At 35.0% G+C, this 15,605-nt stretch overlaps 1 protein-coding gene across 5 annotated transcripts in view; it reads left to right on the top strand.

The window, feature by feature from the left end:
- ATR (ATR serine/threonine kinase) overlaps positions 1-15,605 on the top strand; it is a 96,199-nt gene that overhangs the window by 67,676 nt on the left and 12,918 nt on the right. For 3 of the 5 annotated variants that reach the window (XM_026497181.4, XM_026497183.4, XM_057315956.1), the window contains 7 exons: positions 132-311; positions 4,597-4,739; positions 8,082-8,179; positions 8,703-8,935; positions 9,880-10,014; positions 11,584-11,784; positions 13,636-13,779. In XM_026497181.4, the coding sequence (XP_026352966.1) occupies positions 132-311; positions 4,597-4,739; positions 8,082-8,179; positions 8,703-8,935; positions 9,880-10,014; positions 11,584-11,784; positions 13,636-13,779 (1,134 nt within the window). Of the gene's footprint in view, positions 1-131; positions 312-4,596; positions 4,740-8,081; positions 8,180-8,702; positions 8,936-9,879; positions 10,015-11,583; positions 11,785-13,635; positions 13,780-15,605 lie in introns of those variants that run through there. The other 2 variants (XM_057315954.1, XM_057315955.1) reach the window with 2 other exon arrangements.

Consider the following 15,605-nt stretch of genomic DNA (forward strand, 5'->3'; position numbering starts at 1 on the left):
GGAAATGAGAGACGAATATGAAATTACAAAGATTTATACATAAAACATACTTAATGGACTTAAAGTACTAATAATTTTGTTTTTCAGAAAACAGAAATAACTTAAAAGACTTGTTGCCTTTTTCCTTTTAGGGTGATGTTCATCAGGCACTAATTGTTCTTCAGAAGGGTGTTGAATTATGTTTTCCTGAAAATAAAACCCCAACTGAGAGTAAGAACATGTTAATCCATGGTCGAGCTATGCTACTAGTGGGCCGATTTATGGAGGAAACAGCTAACTTTGAGAGCAATGCAGTTATGAAAAAATATAAGGCAAGTATATGTATAATGCAGTTTCATTAGAAACTCAATCTTTTTTTTTCTTGAAAATGTATAAAATGATTTTATTTTATTTTATTCTTTAAAGATTTTATTTATTTGACGGAGCACAGGGGAGCAGCAGGCAGAGGGATAGGGAGAAGCAGATTCCCTGCTGAGCAAGGAGCCAGACATGAGGCTCTGTTTACAACATAGGCTCTGCACTCAGCATTCGGAGTCTGCCTAAGACTTTCTCTCCCTAGGGGCGCCTGGGTGGCTCAGTCGTTAAGCGTCTGCTTTCGGCTCAGGGTGTGATCCCAGAGTCCTGGGATCGAGCCCCACATCGGGCTCCTCTGCTGGGAGCCCGCTTCTTCCTCTCCCACTCCCCCTGCTTGTGTTCCCTCCCTCGTTGGCTGTCTCTCTCTGTCAAATAAATAAATAAAATCTTAAAAAAAAAAAGACTTTCCCTCCCTCCAGCACCTGGGTGGCTCAGTTGGTTAAGCGTCTGCCTTCAGCTCAGGTCATGATCCCAGGGTCCTGAGCCCCACATCAGGCTCTCTGCTCAGCAAGGAGCCTGCTTCTCCCTCTCCTGCTGCTGCTCTCCCTGCTTGTGCTTTCTTTTGCTCTCTCCCCCACTCTTTGTCAAATAAATAGATAAAATCTTAAAAAAAAGAGAGAGACTTCCTCTCCCTCTCCCTTTGCCCCTCCTCCAGTGTACTCTGATCTCTCAAATAAATAAATTTTTAAAATATAATACATATATATACATATATATATTTATTTATTTATTTATTTTATACTGTACTAAAGGGCAGTAGTAATGAGGCAGATCCTAAAGTCATACTTTGTAATTTTCACTCTCCCAGTTGGAGAGATCTGAATTTTTTCTAACTTTTGAAGCACACAAAAACTCACTAATTCTTCACAGCAAAATTTATAGCAGATCTTCCAGGTCTTTCATCTCTTGCACTGAAGCCTGGGTTGGAGGAGGAGGGAGAGTTGCCCTCATGATACCAAAGTTAGAATCTGATTATACTAGCTACATCCCTAAAGCTATGTCATGATGGCGTAAGTAGCCATGAGGAATAGTTGTGTTTTTTTTTTGTTTTTTTTTTTTGGTTTTTTGTTTTTAGAAAGCCTGCATGCCTGGCTGGGGCTGGGAGAAGGGCAGAGAGAGAGAGAAAATCCTGAGCAGGCTCCATGTTCAGTGAGGAGCCCAACATGGGCCTTGATCCCACGACCCTGAAATCACCACCTGAGCCAAAATCAAGAGTTAGATGCTTAACCCACTGAGCCACCCAGGTGCCCCTAGGGATAGTCTTTTTAATAAATGGTGTTGTATCATTTGGTTATCTTATAGGAAAAAAAAGTCAAATTTGACCGTCACACCATTAACAAAGGTAAACTTCAGGTAGATTCTGGATCTAAATGTGAAAGGCAAAATGATAGTTTCTAAAGCATTGTATTCTAAGAGAGTATCTTCAAACCTAGAAGTAGGTCAGGACTTCTGAAACAGACCAAAATGACCAACTGTAAAAGAAATGATTGATAAATTTAAATATATTAATAATATGAATTTCTCGGGGGGGCGCCTGGGTGGCTCAGTCGGTTAAGCATCTGCCTTTGGCTCAGTTCATGATCCCAGGGTCCTGGGATCAAATCCTGCATCGGGCTCCCTGCTCAGCGGGGAGCCTGCTTCTCCCTCTGCCTGCCACTCCCCCTGCTTGTGCTCTCTCTCTCTCTGTCAATTAAGTAAATAAAGTCTTTTTTTAAAAAATAATAATACGAATTTCTGTTCATGAAAAGGTACCATTATGAATGTAGAGGCAAGCCATAGGTTAGAAGGTACTTGCAACACATAAATGATAAGAGGCTCATATCCAGAATACAGTAAGAACTCTTAAAAGTCAATAAGAAACCTGAGACAAGAATTGTATAGACGACTTACAGAAGTAAATACATAAAAGACCAAAAACAAATAAAGAAAATGTATCAAATTGTAGTAAACAGGCATAGATGCAAATTAAAAACATTACAAGGCAACACTATATACCTATTAAAAAGCTAAAATTTAAAGATTGACAAGGCCTTAGAAAGACTGTAGAGTGTTTAGACTCTCTTGCAGTGTTGCTGGAAGTATAAATTGGTACAATCATTTTGGAAAGCAGTTTGGCATTATCTGCTCAAGATAATACTGTGACCCAGCCATTCTACTTGTCTCTATAGGATATGTTCAAAAATGTTTATACCAACATCATTTGTAGATTTTAACTGGAAGTAACCCAAATGTCAGTTGGTTATAGAATGGGTAAGCAAGAGGTGGGGAAGGGAAAAGAATGGATAGACAAGTTCTAAGATATTCCTGTAATAGAATACTATGTAGCGAAGAAAACCAACAAACCAAAGTTACGTGCAATAACTTCGATTGGTTTCACAAACATAATGTTGAATGAAAAAAGCTGGATAGAAAATAATACATGTAGTATGTTTCCATTTCTATAAAGTTCAAAAATGGGCAAAACAAAATGACTGTATTAGAAGTTCAAATAGTGGTTGTCAGTTTGTTTGGGCGGCTGTAAGAACCATATGCTATAATAAATGTATAACATAAACTGAGTGACTTATACAACAGACATTTATTTCTCACAGTTCTGGAGGCTCAGAAGCAAGATCAAGGTGCTAGTACATTTGGTGTTTGATGAGGGCCTGCTTCCTGGTTCATAGACTGCAATCTTACAAGGGGGTGAGGGAGGTCTTAGGGGTCTGTGTTTTAAGGGCACTAATCTTATCCATGAGGGTTCCATATCATGACCTAATCACCTCCCAAAGGCCCCACTTCCAAATATTATCACTTTGGGGATTATGCTCAACATGAATTTGGGGGTGGGTGTACACACATGCACTCTGCAGCAGTCGTTATTTTCAAGGAAAAGAAAGGAGGTAGTGATTGGGAGGGTGAATGGGGGAGCTTGTGTTTCTGGGATTCCTGTATGTGATTATTTTGTGATAATTGATCAAGCTATACATACGAGATTTGTGTATTTTTCTGTATGTAAATTTTACTTTCCAAAATAAATTTTTAAAACTTAAACCAGAAAAGAAGAAAGGAGGAGACAGGTAAGAGGAAAGAAGGAGGGTAAAATGATGGTAAAACCAGACTGAAAAACATCTTTTTAAAAGAACTTTTAGTATGTTTCCTTATTCCCTTTGCTTCTCTGACTAGATTGGGGAGGGGCACTGGCAGCCTTGGCTGGTTGGGCACATGAATCCAGCATCTGTTCCATACATCTAGTCATGTCATTCTCTCCTCTATCCACAGGCAGGTGCCGTCTGTGTGCAGGATTAGGTTCAGGGGAAACTCAAGATCTCATTTATGTTCCTGCTTCAAACTATGTTCTCATACTTGCTTGAATTAAGAGTGAAACTTCATTAAAAAAATTATTTTTTATAGTCCGTCTTTCTATGTGTTTTCCATCACATTCCAAATAGTATTGTTTTAAAATAAATACACAAATACTTAAAAGGCAGGGAAAGGGAAAGGAAATGATACAGAGGACAGAGTAGGAGTGGCCAGAAAGGTAGGAGAAAACTTGGAAGATTGTGGCCTCACTGAAACCAAGGGAAGAAAGTGTTTCAAAGAGGAAATGGTGTGGACAACAGAAACAGATGCTGAAGAGAGTTCAAATGAGATCAGAATTGGGAAGGATCTTTTAGATTTAAGGAGTGCTTTTGGGCAATGCCGAAGACTGAAACCATGAAGAAATAGTTTGCGGAGTGAAAAAGGCGTGAATTCTTAGAAACCTGATTTTAAAGGAGTTGAGAGGGAGGGCAGTAACGCATGAAAGATCTTGGAGAAAAATAAGATGTAATTTTTTTAACTATATTTTTATGCTTTAAAAGTCATATCCTCCTCAGAGCTTTGATATTTTCCTTTCACTGAGATTTTTTTTAATAATAAAAATATACATATAAACACTTTCATAATACCTTAATCCATTTGGAAATTATTTTGATGACATATAAAGTAGCAATGTAAGTGGAGTTTTCTTTCCCTAAATAGTTAATTATCCCAACACTATTTCATGTTGGCCAGTGGACAACTCACCAGAACCAACCAGCCATCCTGAGAAAACCTTTCTAAGAAAATTCTTTATCCAAATGAAAAAGTCACTCTGCCTTTGACTTTGCTCTGCCTACATGTGTGTCTTGTACTTTTTGATCCCTAATCATCTATTCATACTTTATTTCCCAGTATAGTATGGGGTTTTCTTAGGTGAGTATCTGGTGTTGTCTTTTATAGGATGTGACCTTGTTCCTGCCAGAGTGGGAGGATGGGCATTTTTACCTTGCCAAGTATTATGACAAATTGATGCCCATGGTCACAGACAACAAAATGGAAAAGCAGGGTGATCTCATTCGGTATATAGTTCTTCATTTTGGCAGGTAAGTGTGTGAACTGATATGTGCTGATTAAATACGTCACAGTGACTCTTGATCTTGAACTGTTAATCACAGATTTTAGCATATCCAGTATGTTTTCTGCTTTACCACTGATTCAGTCTTTAACTTTAATTTTTTTTCATAATAATATTTTTACTGTGTTATTCACCATACAGTACATCCCTGGTTTTTGATGTAAAGTTTGATGATTCATTAGTTGCGTATGACACCCAGTGCACCATGCAATACGTGCCCTCCTTACTACCCATCATCAGTCTATCCCATTCCCCCCCCCCACTGAAGCCCTCAGTTTGTTTTTCAGAGTCCATAGTCTCTCATGCTTCATTCCCCCTTCTCAATACCCCCCCTTTCTTTATCCCTTTCTTCTACCGATCCTCCTAGTTCTTATGTTCCATAGATGAGAGAAACCATATGATAATTGTCTTTCTCTGCTTGAATCCAGCCATTGCACTACTGGGTATTTACCTCAAAGACACAGACGTAGTGAAGAGAAGGGCCATATGCACCCCAATGTTCGTAGCAGCATTGTCCACAATAGCTAAATCGTGGAAGGAGCCGAGATGCCCTTCAACAGATGACTGGATTAAGAAGATGTGGTCCATATATACAATGGAATATACTCAGCTATCAAAAAGAACGATTTCTCAGTCTTTAACTTTAGATGAGATATAAATTTTTTCTTTATATCATTCTTTCTTCCTTTTAAAAAATAACTTTATAAATGGAAAAAGTAAGGTGCATATGTGTTTTTAAACTCAGTAGTACCAATATTATACAATGAAAATTAAGTGCCCTTCCCATTCCAAACCCCCATCTCTTGAGTCCCCTTCCCTAGAATTCCAGAAGACCCTAAATGTAATATATTTATTGGTTATAATTACCAATGGAATGTCTTCTTCCTGCCCATTCTGCTAAGAAATGCTATAAATGAAAATGCTTTTGACATTGGACTTGTAGGAAGAGTTTATCTTTTAGACTAGATAACAGGTAGAATATAACTTAATTTTATATATTAGTGTATTATCACATAGTGTATTGTCTCATGCCTACTGTTTATGTCTTCACATACTATTTCCTAAGAAGTAATAATGACATGTCATTCATTTTTTTAAAGATTTTATTTATTTATTTATTTATTTATTTGAGAGAGCGCGAGACTGTGAGCATGAGGTGGGAGGGGCAGGAGGAGAAGCAGACTCCCCACTGAGCAAGGAGCCCAATGCAGGGCTTGATCCCAGGACCCTGGGATCATGACCTGAGCCAAAGGCAGATGCTTAACTGACTAACCACCCAGGAGCCCCTTCATTCATTCTTCTTATCATACTCATGTACTCTTTTTTGTTGTTGCTGGTGTTAGAGAGAAAGTGAGCACAAGCAGGGGGAGTGGCAGGCAGAGGGAGAAGCAGGCTGCAGGCAGAGGGAAAAGTACGCTCCCCGCTGAGCAAGGAGCTCGATACAGGAGTCGATCCCAGGACCTTAGGATCATGACCTGAGCCGAAGGCAGGCGCTTAACTGGCTGAGCCGTCCAGGCATCCCATACTCGTGTACTCTTCCTTTATTTTAAAGGATGACTTATTTCAGAGCAATAAATTTCTTTAAAGTTGTCTATTATTAGATACTTTGACTTCTTCAGTATTTTCAGAAATTAATGTTTGTTCATTATTGGTGTTTGGATTGCAGGATTTGGCCACACCTTTCTTCTCAAAACGGAATTCAAATTTTATAAAATCCAAACCTAATTTTATTTATTAATGATTATCAATAGCTTGTTATTAAAGCAGAATTCCTGGCCTATTAGCATTTTGAAATGGAAACATAAGTAGAGGACAATTATTAAATGCATTTTTCTTTTCTAAGATAAGTAATAGCTTGCTTTTGTTCTTTAGTTTTAGCATACATATATCATGTGTATTGGTATACAGAATTTATTTAATGTATTTGTTCTAAAACAAAAAGTTACCTAGAATCCTCAATGTGCAGAAAACTGTTGGGTATACTGTGAGAATTTTTAAACAATTTGAGGAGGTAAGGTTATTTTAGAACATATTCTATTCATAGTACATAAAAGAAAACATTTGGATGCTTAAGGGAGTAAACTTAGCTATTGAGACTTACTTATCCCCTGCATGATCAAAATACTATGTTATTATTAACTAAGCATTAGTGTTTGCTCTCAAGGAGCTATTAGAGAAACCTTAAGCATAAAAAACATTTAAATAATGGAACATAATAGAACGTGTGATCAGCTATGAAAATAAATGGCATAAATATGAGAAATGTCTATTAGCAAAATACCAAAAATGAAACAAACAAGTCGAGAATTCATAGAGTTTGGGCAAACTTGAGGTCAAAACTCAAGCTACTGGCTTCATGATTTAAAAAGTATATCTCTTTGTACTGCATTGCTACAGAAATCTTGATAGGCCTCAGGAAGAAGGTAGGATTTGAAGGATAATTCAAGAAGACGACATTACTAACTTTTCACAGATTTAGCAGAGAAACAGCGTTGAATGGTTTATTCAGAGGATGGTGAAGAAATTATACTTAATGGAATGTATAATCTGGTGAGTAGTGAGATTGGAAAGTTATAAAGAAATAAGATTGTGAATATATGAATACCAAGTAGAGTCCTTCATATAGGTCTTAAATTGTAGCTGTTGATTCCTGTTTTTGAACAGGGGAGAGCATGATAAAGCTAGGATTTCAGGAACAATTGTCCAAAATATATTGAAGAGAAATGTGAAATTGGGGAGACGAAGTTATTCTAATTTCTCAGAAATGAAGTGATTGGACCTGATAGGCTTATTATGGCTATGGAATGCAAACGAAGATATAGATCTGAAGGACAATTTGAAAGTACTGACAGAACAGGTCATTAGTTGTATTACTTTTGGTATAAGCAATGTAGAGCTTAGTGAAGAATATAGTAAGAAAAAAAAGGGGCATCTGGGTGGCTCAGTGGGTTAAGTGTCTGCCTTGGGCTCAGGTCATGATCCCAGGGTCTTGGGATCGAGTTGGGCTCTCTGCTCAGCAGGGAGCCTGCTTCTCCCTCTCCCTCTGCGCTTCCCCACTATTGCTCACACTCTCTTACCCTCACACGCACACGTGGTCTCTCTCTCTCTCTCAAATAAATAAATAAATAATCTTAAAAAAAAAAAGAAAAAAGGGAATCAAAGATAACCTCTACTAAGAAGAAATACTGATACCATAATTTTTGTGAAAAGGCTGTGTAAAACTCAAGTGGTAGTCTATGTCTTTACATTTTAATCCATATAATGTAAAAAAGAGCACTATGTTAATAACATCTTTTCTGTATAATTGCAGATCTCTACAATATGGAAACCAATTCATATATCAGTCAATGCCACGAATGTTATCACTATGGCTTGATTTTGGTGCTAAGGCATATGAATGGGAAAAAGGTATAATTTTTTATGTAAAAATTTTAAGGGATAAGAAAAATTTTAACTTTGGTATAAAGTCACATGTGGCTTGACAATCTAACTTACAAAAAGCTAGGAATGAATTTGCTAATTTAGATTGAATATAAGTGTGAGCAAGAATGCTAACAGGAGAAACACTAAACACAAAGACATTAAGTATTGCAGTTCAGGGCTGCAAATGAGAATCTGCTCATTCCTTCCTGAACGTAACACATACTGAGAGATACTAGCTTAAGCCAAATAATTTACCCTAAAAATTATAGTGGAGTGTGGCTTGTTCTGTGTTTCTAGTGAAAATTAATAGCCCTTGAGTTTTTGAATGGCCCTAAATATGTTTTCCTATTTAGACAAAGACAACTATGTTCACAAATTGGCAAGTGATCTAGCTTTGGGTGTGGGAATAACGTATATTGTAAAGCTGTTTTTAAAACAAAATTTTTCTTCTGTGAATTGAACTGATGTGCTGTTTTTTTCTTTGTTTTTTTAACTGATTTTTTTCCAGCTGGCCGTTCTGATCGTGTACAAATGAGAAATGATTTAGCTAAAATAAATAAGGTTATCACAGAGCACACAAATCACTTAGCACCATATCAGTTTTTGACTGCTTTTTCGCAGTTGATTTCCCGAATTTGTCATTCTCATGATGAAGTTTTTGTTGTCTTGATGGAAATTATAGCCAAAGTGTTCCTGGCCTATCCTCAACAAGCAATGTGGATGATGACAGCTGTGTCAAAGGTAATATAGTAATCATGACAGTGTCTTTTTCCATTCTATATGGCATTGATTATTTAATACTAATATGAAGATGCAAGTTCCAGTGTTTCTTTCTTAGATTAGTAGCAAAAGATAAATTTTATATGTTTGAAAAAAGAAATTGAAGCATTTTGTATCATTTTAAATTCAGAAATATTTACCATATCAAATGAAAGAACTAGTATGTTAAGATAAAGAATTCAGCATGTTTTTTTTCTATGAGGTCAAATTGTTAGTGCTCGGTATAAAATGGTAGCCTATTTTTTCAAAGTTTTTTCTGCAAAGTATCTAAGCTATTAATAATAGAAAAACTTCATTGTATTATTAATGGGCATTTGTAAGGTGGTAAATATATTTAATTATAAATATTTTAGAGAATTTGGAAAATACACAGTTATTAAAAAAAACTAAAATTCAGTAATTCTATTAATATTCTTCTGTATTTTTGTATGTGTATTTTCTGTACATATTTTAATGCTAAATTTGGATTATAGAGATACATAATTTGATATTTTTCACCTAACATTTTACCATAGCATGTTCCTATACATTAAATATTCTTTGAAGACAAAGTTTTAATAAGTATGTAAAATTCTTTAGTAGTTAACCTATAATTATTTTCTATAATTTATTTAACTGTTGTGTTTCCATTGTTTTGCTCTTGTAATAAATACATCTAGACATATCTATATTTATTCTCACTTCTGATTATTCCACCAGGATAGATTCTAAGAAGGGAATTCATGAGGTCATAGGATAACAGCATTTTTATGGCTGTTTAGAGCATTGCCAAATTGATTTCCAGGAAATTCGCATCAGTATAAATTCTCATCATGAATACTTTTTAAATTGATTTGTGTCTACCAAAATTCTGGGTTTAAAAAAAAAAATCTTGTATAAAACTACATTTAATTTTTTTATGACAGTCTTCTTATCCCATGCGTGTGAACAGATGCAAGGAAATCCTAAATAAAGCTATTCATATGAAAAAATCCTTAGAAAAATTTATTGGAGATGCAACTCGCCTAACAGATAAACTTTTGGAATTGTGCAATAAACCGGTATGATCACAAATCTTCCTACTTATAGACCTGTATTTGATCATTTATATAAAACTTCTCTATGATTTTAGCTGGGTTTCTTTCACATGATTTAATTAAGTTAAAATTCTAACACGAGTGGGTATACACATACATAAAAATTCATTAAATTATATACTTTAAATATATGCAGTCACCTTAATAAAGCGGTTTTTAAAATTTCTAACAAGTCCCTCTCTCAAATTTATACTTTAAAATTTCTAAAAGCTCTTCTTAGTGTAGATTCTGAGAGTAAATTATCCATATTAATTAGAAATAATTTAAGTAGAGGGATATGAAATAAGCTGTAAAAATACAATTATGTAAAATACTCAAAGTTGTCTCTGTTATTTTGTGTCATATCTTTAAATTTTCAAAACTTATATACATTAACCTATATATGAAAAAAGATTGGATTTTTGGTTTACTTTTCATTTCATTTCATTCTCTCAGTACACACTTATTTCATTGCCTGTTGACAGGCGCTAATGCTAAGGGAAACAAAGATAATGAAGACCTTTTTGTCTGCATTGTGTCTGCATATCAGTGCTGATAAGTGGTGTAGGGAACTAAACAGATGGTTATCATCTAGTTTAAGAACTACTTTAGTTTCAGTGTACTTGTATCTAAAGTATGAACATGCTCACAGGGGTAACATACTCTTTTGCTCAAGGAAATGCAAGGGGGAAATCCCTAAATATATACACAGAAAAGGTAAAAATGAGGAGTGAGGATAGTTATGAGGAAAGGGAGAGAGACTCTTTATAGGTAAATAGCTACATTTCACTTTACAAATATGCAGTCTATTAGCTGTTTATAGGTGAGAAAATACAGACTATTCTATTTTCACCTTCCCTTTATCAGTAAACACCTTGAAAGAGTAATCTGTTTTTGTTCTCTGCTTTAGTCCTTTTGACTTCTGATGCCCTTGGCATTATCAAAGACAATGTTATGATAATGGCCAACATTTACTCAACACTGACACTTTTCTAAGTGCTTTACAGGTATAAGTTTTCACTTCTTTATCTGAAATTTTTGTGGCCATCTAGGCTGCATTAAGGAATTCAGAATTTTTCAGATTTTTAAGGTAATGTAGTATACGTACTCAATATTGAGAATCCCTACTGAGAGTATTCAGATAGAGTATCCCATAACCAGTTACATAACTGTTTCTGTGGTAAAACATACTAATCTTTTTACTAAGTGAGAAGTTCAGGTATTATTTTGCTGCCAAATGAGATTTGGTACAAAAAAAAAAGGTTTGATTTACACAGCTTTTCGGATTTTGTAATGTCTGATAATGGATTGTAGGCCTTTATTGTCTCCTTTGGTCATTAAACAGTCCTGTGATGCAGGTACTATTATTGATAAGGCAAAGGAGTACAGAGAGGGTAAAATGAGATATATAACAAATTCTTAGAAAACCGCTGACTGCTTAACCATTGTAACTAAAATACTACAGAAGTAAAATTTTTGTTTTGGTTGAAAATAAGTGTTCTATAATTCAAGGTAAACGCAGAGAAATTAAAATGTACTCTTTTCTTTCCCTAGGTGGATGGAAGTAGTTCCACATTAAGCATGAGCACTCATTTTAAAATGCTTAAAAAGCTGGTAGAAGAACCAACATTTAGTGAAATCCTCATTCCTTTACAATCTGTCATGATACCTACTCTTCCATCAATTCCGGGTGCCCATGCTAACCATGACCCATTTCCTGGGCATTGGGCCTATATTGCAAGCTTTGATGATACGGTAAACTTCAATGTTATGTAACTCAATGATTTTAAAATTTAGTTAAGTTAAAAATTTCAAATTAAGTTTTTTTAAAAGTGTTTTTCTCAGAGACTAAGTGCATTTTATTTGCAAAGTAAAAAATTATTAGAAATATAGAAAAATAAAACTGTCTTATACTGTTGGGATAAAATTAAATGTTAAAAATCCCACATTCCCAATATCTGTGACCTATAGAAATATCCATATGGAAAAGACTGATACTTTTCTAATGTGTATTATGATGAATGAGAGCCTCGCATCTTAAATAGCATAATAGGGAGATGGTTCCTTCACAATAGCTTTCTACGTCCTCCAATGAACACGTAGGTTTTCTCTCCTACACTTCTCTAGTACATATTGCTAACATTACATGTGTGTTTCTGATCAGTTACTACCTTTATTGTCAATGTTTCAACCATATACATTTATCTTCCCCTATATATTGTAAGATATACACACACAGTGTTCATGCTTACTCTCCTTTTGATCTTCTAAACCCCTAGGACAGTGTCTTAAAAAAAAAAAAAAGCCCCTATTCAACCGAGTATTTTTATTTTTTTAGATACTTCTATTGTTTTAGTATAATTTTTATTTTTCACAATTTGATTTTTCCATACTTTCTTTTGTCCTAAAAATGGAGAAGAGAAGAAGGACAAAGTACAGGTTTTGCTTATACTTTAGGAGGAAGCAAAATTCAGCTAAGAAGAGCTTGATTTTTTTTGAGTATAATATGTGACTATGAATATGTGACTATTTTATTTTATTTGTTTAAAGATTTTATTTATTTATTTGACAGAGCAAGAGAGCACTAGGAGGGGGAACAGGGGAAACAGTAGAGGGAGAGGGAGAAGCAGGCTCCCTGCTGAGCAGGGAGCCTGATGCAGGGCTCAATCCCAGGACCCTGAGATCATGACCTGAGCTGAAGGCAGATGCTTAACCATCTGAGCCACCCAGGTGCCCCTGAATATGTGACTATTTTTTAAAAAGTGGTACAAGAACATTTCTAAGTAAATACTTTTGAAAACTGTTTGTTCCAGTAATTCTATGTATCAAAACATTTGTTTAATTGCTTCAGAGCTAGATACTAAACCACATAATGAAATCATTCTTTCTTACTTACAGTCATGCTTTGTTTTTAACTTAATAGTATTCAGCTTATTAACTCACCTCATTAGGTGGACTTGATTTTGGAAGAGTTTCCTTTTTCAAAAATGAAGCTACATTAAATTGATAAGCATTTCTTACCATTAGAGACATTTAAAAACAGTGTCTCCAGATCTAAAGCAGGTTCTAAAAAATGTTTCAAAAATCTTTTAGGGGCTCCTGGGTGGGTCAGTCAGGTGAGTGACTTCCTTTGCCTCAGGTCATGATCCTGTGGTCCTGGGATCCACACCTGCATCAGGCTCCCTGCTCAGTGGGGAGTCTGCTTCTCCCTTTCCCTCTGACCCTCCCCCTTGCTGGTGTGTGCACAATCTCTGTCTCTCCCTCTTATTCTCTCTTAAATAAATAAATAAAATCTTAAAAAAGATCTTTTAAATATTGTGGCTGTCCTGAAGAGGCTGCCTAAATTTGGATGTGTAAGTACTTAGATTGCTGATGAGGTAATCCTTTTACTTTATAACCATTCCAAATGGGTGACAGTGGTTCTCTGTTTATGGGCATTCTTTTCGTAGATCATTGGTGATTATGATAAAAGAAATTGTTAAAATAATAAACTTACTACACAATATAGGTTATTACATTCTTTTTGTTAGGTAACACAATATTTATATATAAAAATTTAAACAAAAAGTCTTGACCTTAATTTATATATAACTCATTATCTTTTAGGTGGAAATTCTTGCTTCTCTTCAGAAACCAAAGAAGATCTCTTTGAAAGGATCAGATGGAAAGTTCTACATCATGATGTGTAAGCCAAAAGATGACCTGAGAAAGGATTGTAGACTAATGGAATTCAATTCCTTGATTAATAAGGTTTGGAGATAGTTTGCTTCAATTTTAGAATTACCGTAATTACTATCATGCGATATGAGCTTTTCATAATGCTGATAGATCAGTCTTAAAAAAGAGAATGAAATGTACTACCTTTTTTGTTTTCACTTAATTTTTTTTATTGGGATCAGATTTACCATTTTAACCACTTTTAACAGTTCAGTTCAGTGTCATTAAGTACATACACATTTTTGTGCAACCCTGTCACCATCCCTCTCCAGAACGTTTTTCATCTTCCCAAACTGAAACTCTCTAGTCAATAAACAGTAACTCCTCATTCCCTTCCTGCCCAGCCTCTGATAACCACCATTCTACTTTCTATCGCATTAATTTGACTACTCTAGATACCTTGTAGAAGTGGAATTATATATTTTTTGTCCCTTTTTACTGGCTTATTTCACTTAGCATTGTCTTCAGGGTTCATCCATGTTATGTCTTGTGTCAGAATTTTTTTCCTGAGTAAGGCTGAATAATATGCCATTGTATGTGTATACTGCATTTTGTTATTCATTCATCTATCAGTGGGCACTCGAATTGCTTCTACATTGTAAATAATATTGCTATGAACATAGGTGTATAAATAGCTCTTCAGATCCCTTCTTTCAGTCTTTTGAATATTTACCCAGAAGTGGAATTGTTGGTTTCATATAACTTTTTACTTTAAAAAATAAGATTACTTTTATTGTAGTGAGAAAAATGTGTAACACATATTAGGGAAAATATTTTCTATTTAATGTTTAAATTATTTGTAATAGACTTTATCAGATGTATGTATGTTTTAGTGCTAGACAAAAGACATCAGGTTCTGTTTTGGGGGGATTTTTGTTTGTTTGTTTTTAAAGATTTGTTTATTTATTTAAGAGATAGAGAGTGCAGGGGGTGGGGAGGGGCAGACGGAAGGGGAAAGAGAGAATCTCAAGCAGACTCCTTGCTGAACACCATCCCGCTGTGGGGCTTGATCTCACAACCCTGAGATCATGACCTGAGCTGAAATCAAGAGTTGGATGCTTAACCAACTGAGCCACGCAGCTGCGCCTGGGATCTGTTTTTATCAACACACCACCTAAAGGTGATCCTTAGTATTTTTTTCAGTACATTTGGTAAGTGCTTGATTTCTTCTCAGAGATGATATGAGAAATCTTATTAAGGGTTTATTATAAATGGATGACTTTAGGTATTTTGAATTATTCTGTGGCCAGGTATTTGTAAATGCATAGCATCTGTTTTTTCCATTGGTAAAAATTAAACCATACGATAGAAAGATGAAATTTAGTTATTTTTTTATGAACTTTTTATCCCTCCTCTGTATCCTCTCCCCACATTTAACTTAGGACCTCTTTTATTAGCGGGAAAAGTTACGAACTTTTAACATAGAAAAGATATAGCAACAGATAAGTTCATTTTTAAAAAAGAATAACTATGATTTGTACTTAGTGTAACCAAAAATAATTTAAAAATTAATATCACATTAAAAACCCATTTCAAAGGCACTATGAAATGAAGGATTATTTTTTATTTAAAATGTTTAGTAAATTGGTAACCTAATTCATTTTTTATTTAAAATGTTTAGTAAATTGGTAACCTAATTCAAACTAAAATTTGTTTTTCTGGTTAGGAGTATCAACTGGCCTGGCTTTAGTTTACAAATTTATCCTAATCAGCTTTGCTACTGATTATTTCATTACCGTTCCCCCACATTGCTATGGTAAAGTACAATAGCCTGAAAAACTACAGTCTGTGTTGGTCTAGGAGACCACAAACTAATCTTTACATGTCATTCTAATGCTGTACTGTTTGGCTGACTTTTA

Source organism: Ursus arctos, unplaced genomic scaffold, assembly GCF_023065955.2.
Source record: "Ursus arctos isolate Adak ecotype North America unplaced genomic scaffold, UrsArc2.0 scaffold_20, whole genome shotgun sequence".
NCBI classification, from domain to species: domain Eukaryota; kingdom Metazoa; phylum Chordata; class Mammalia; order Carnivora; family Ursidae; genus Ursus; species Ursus arctos.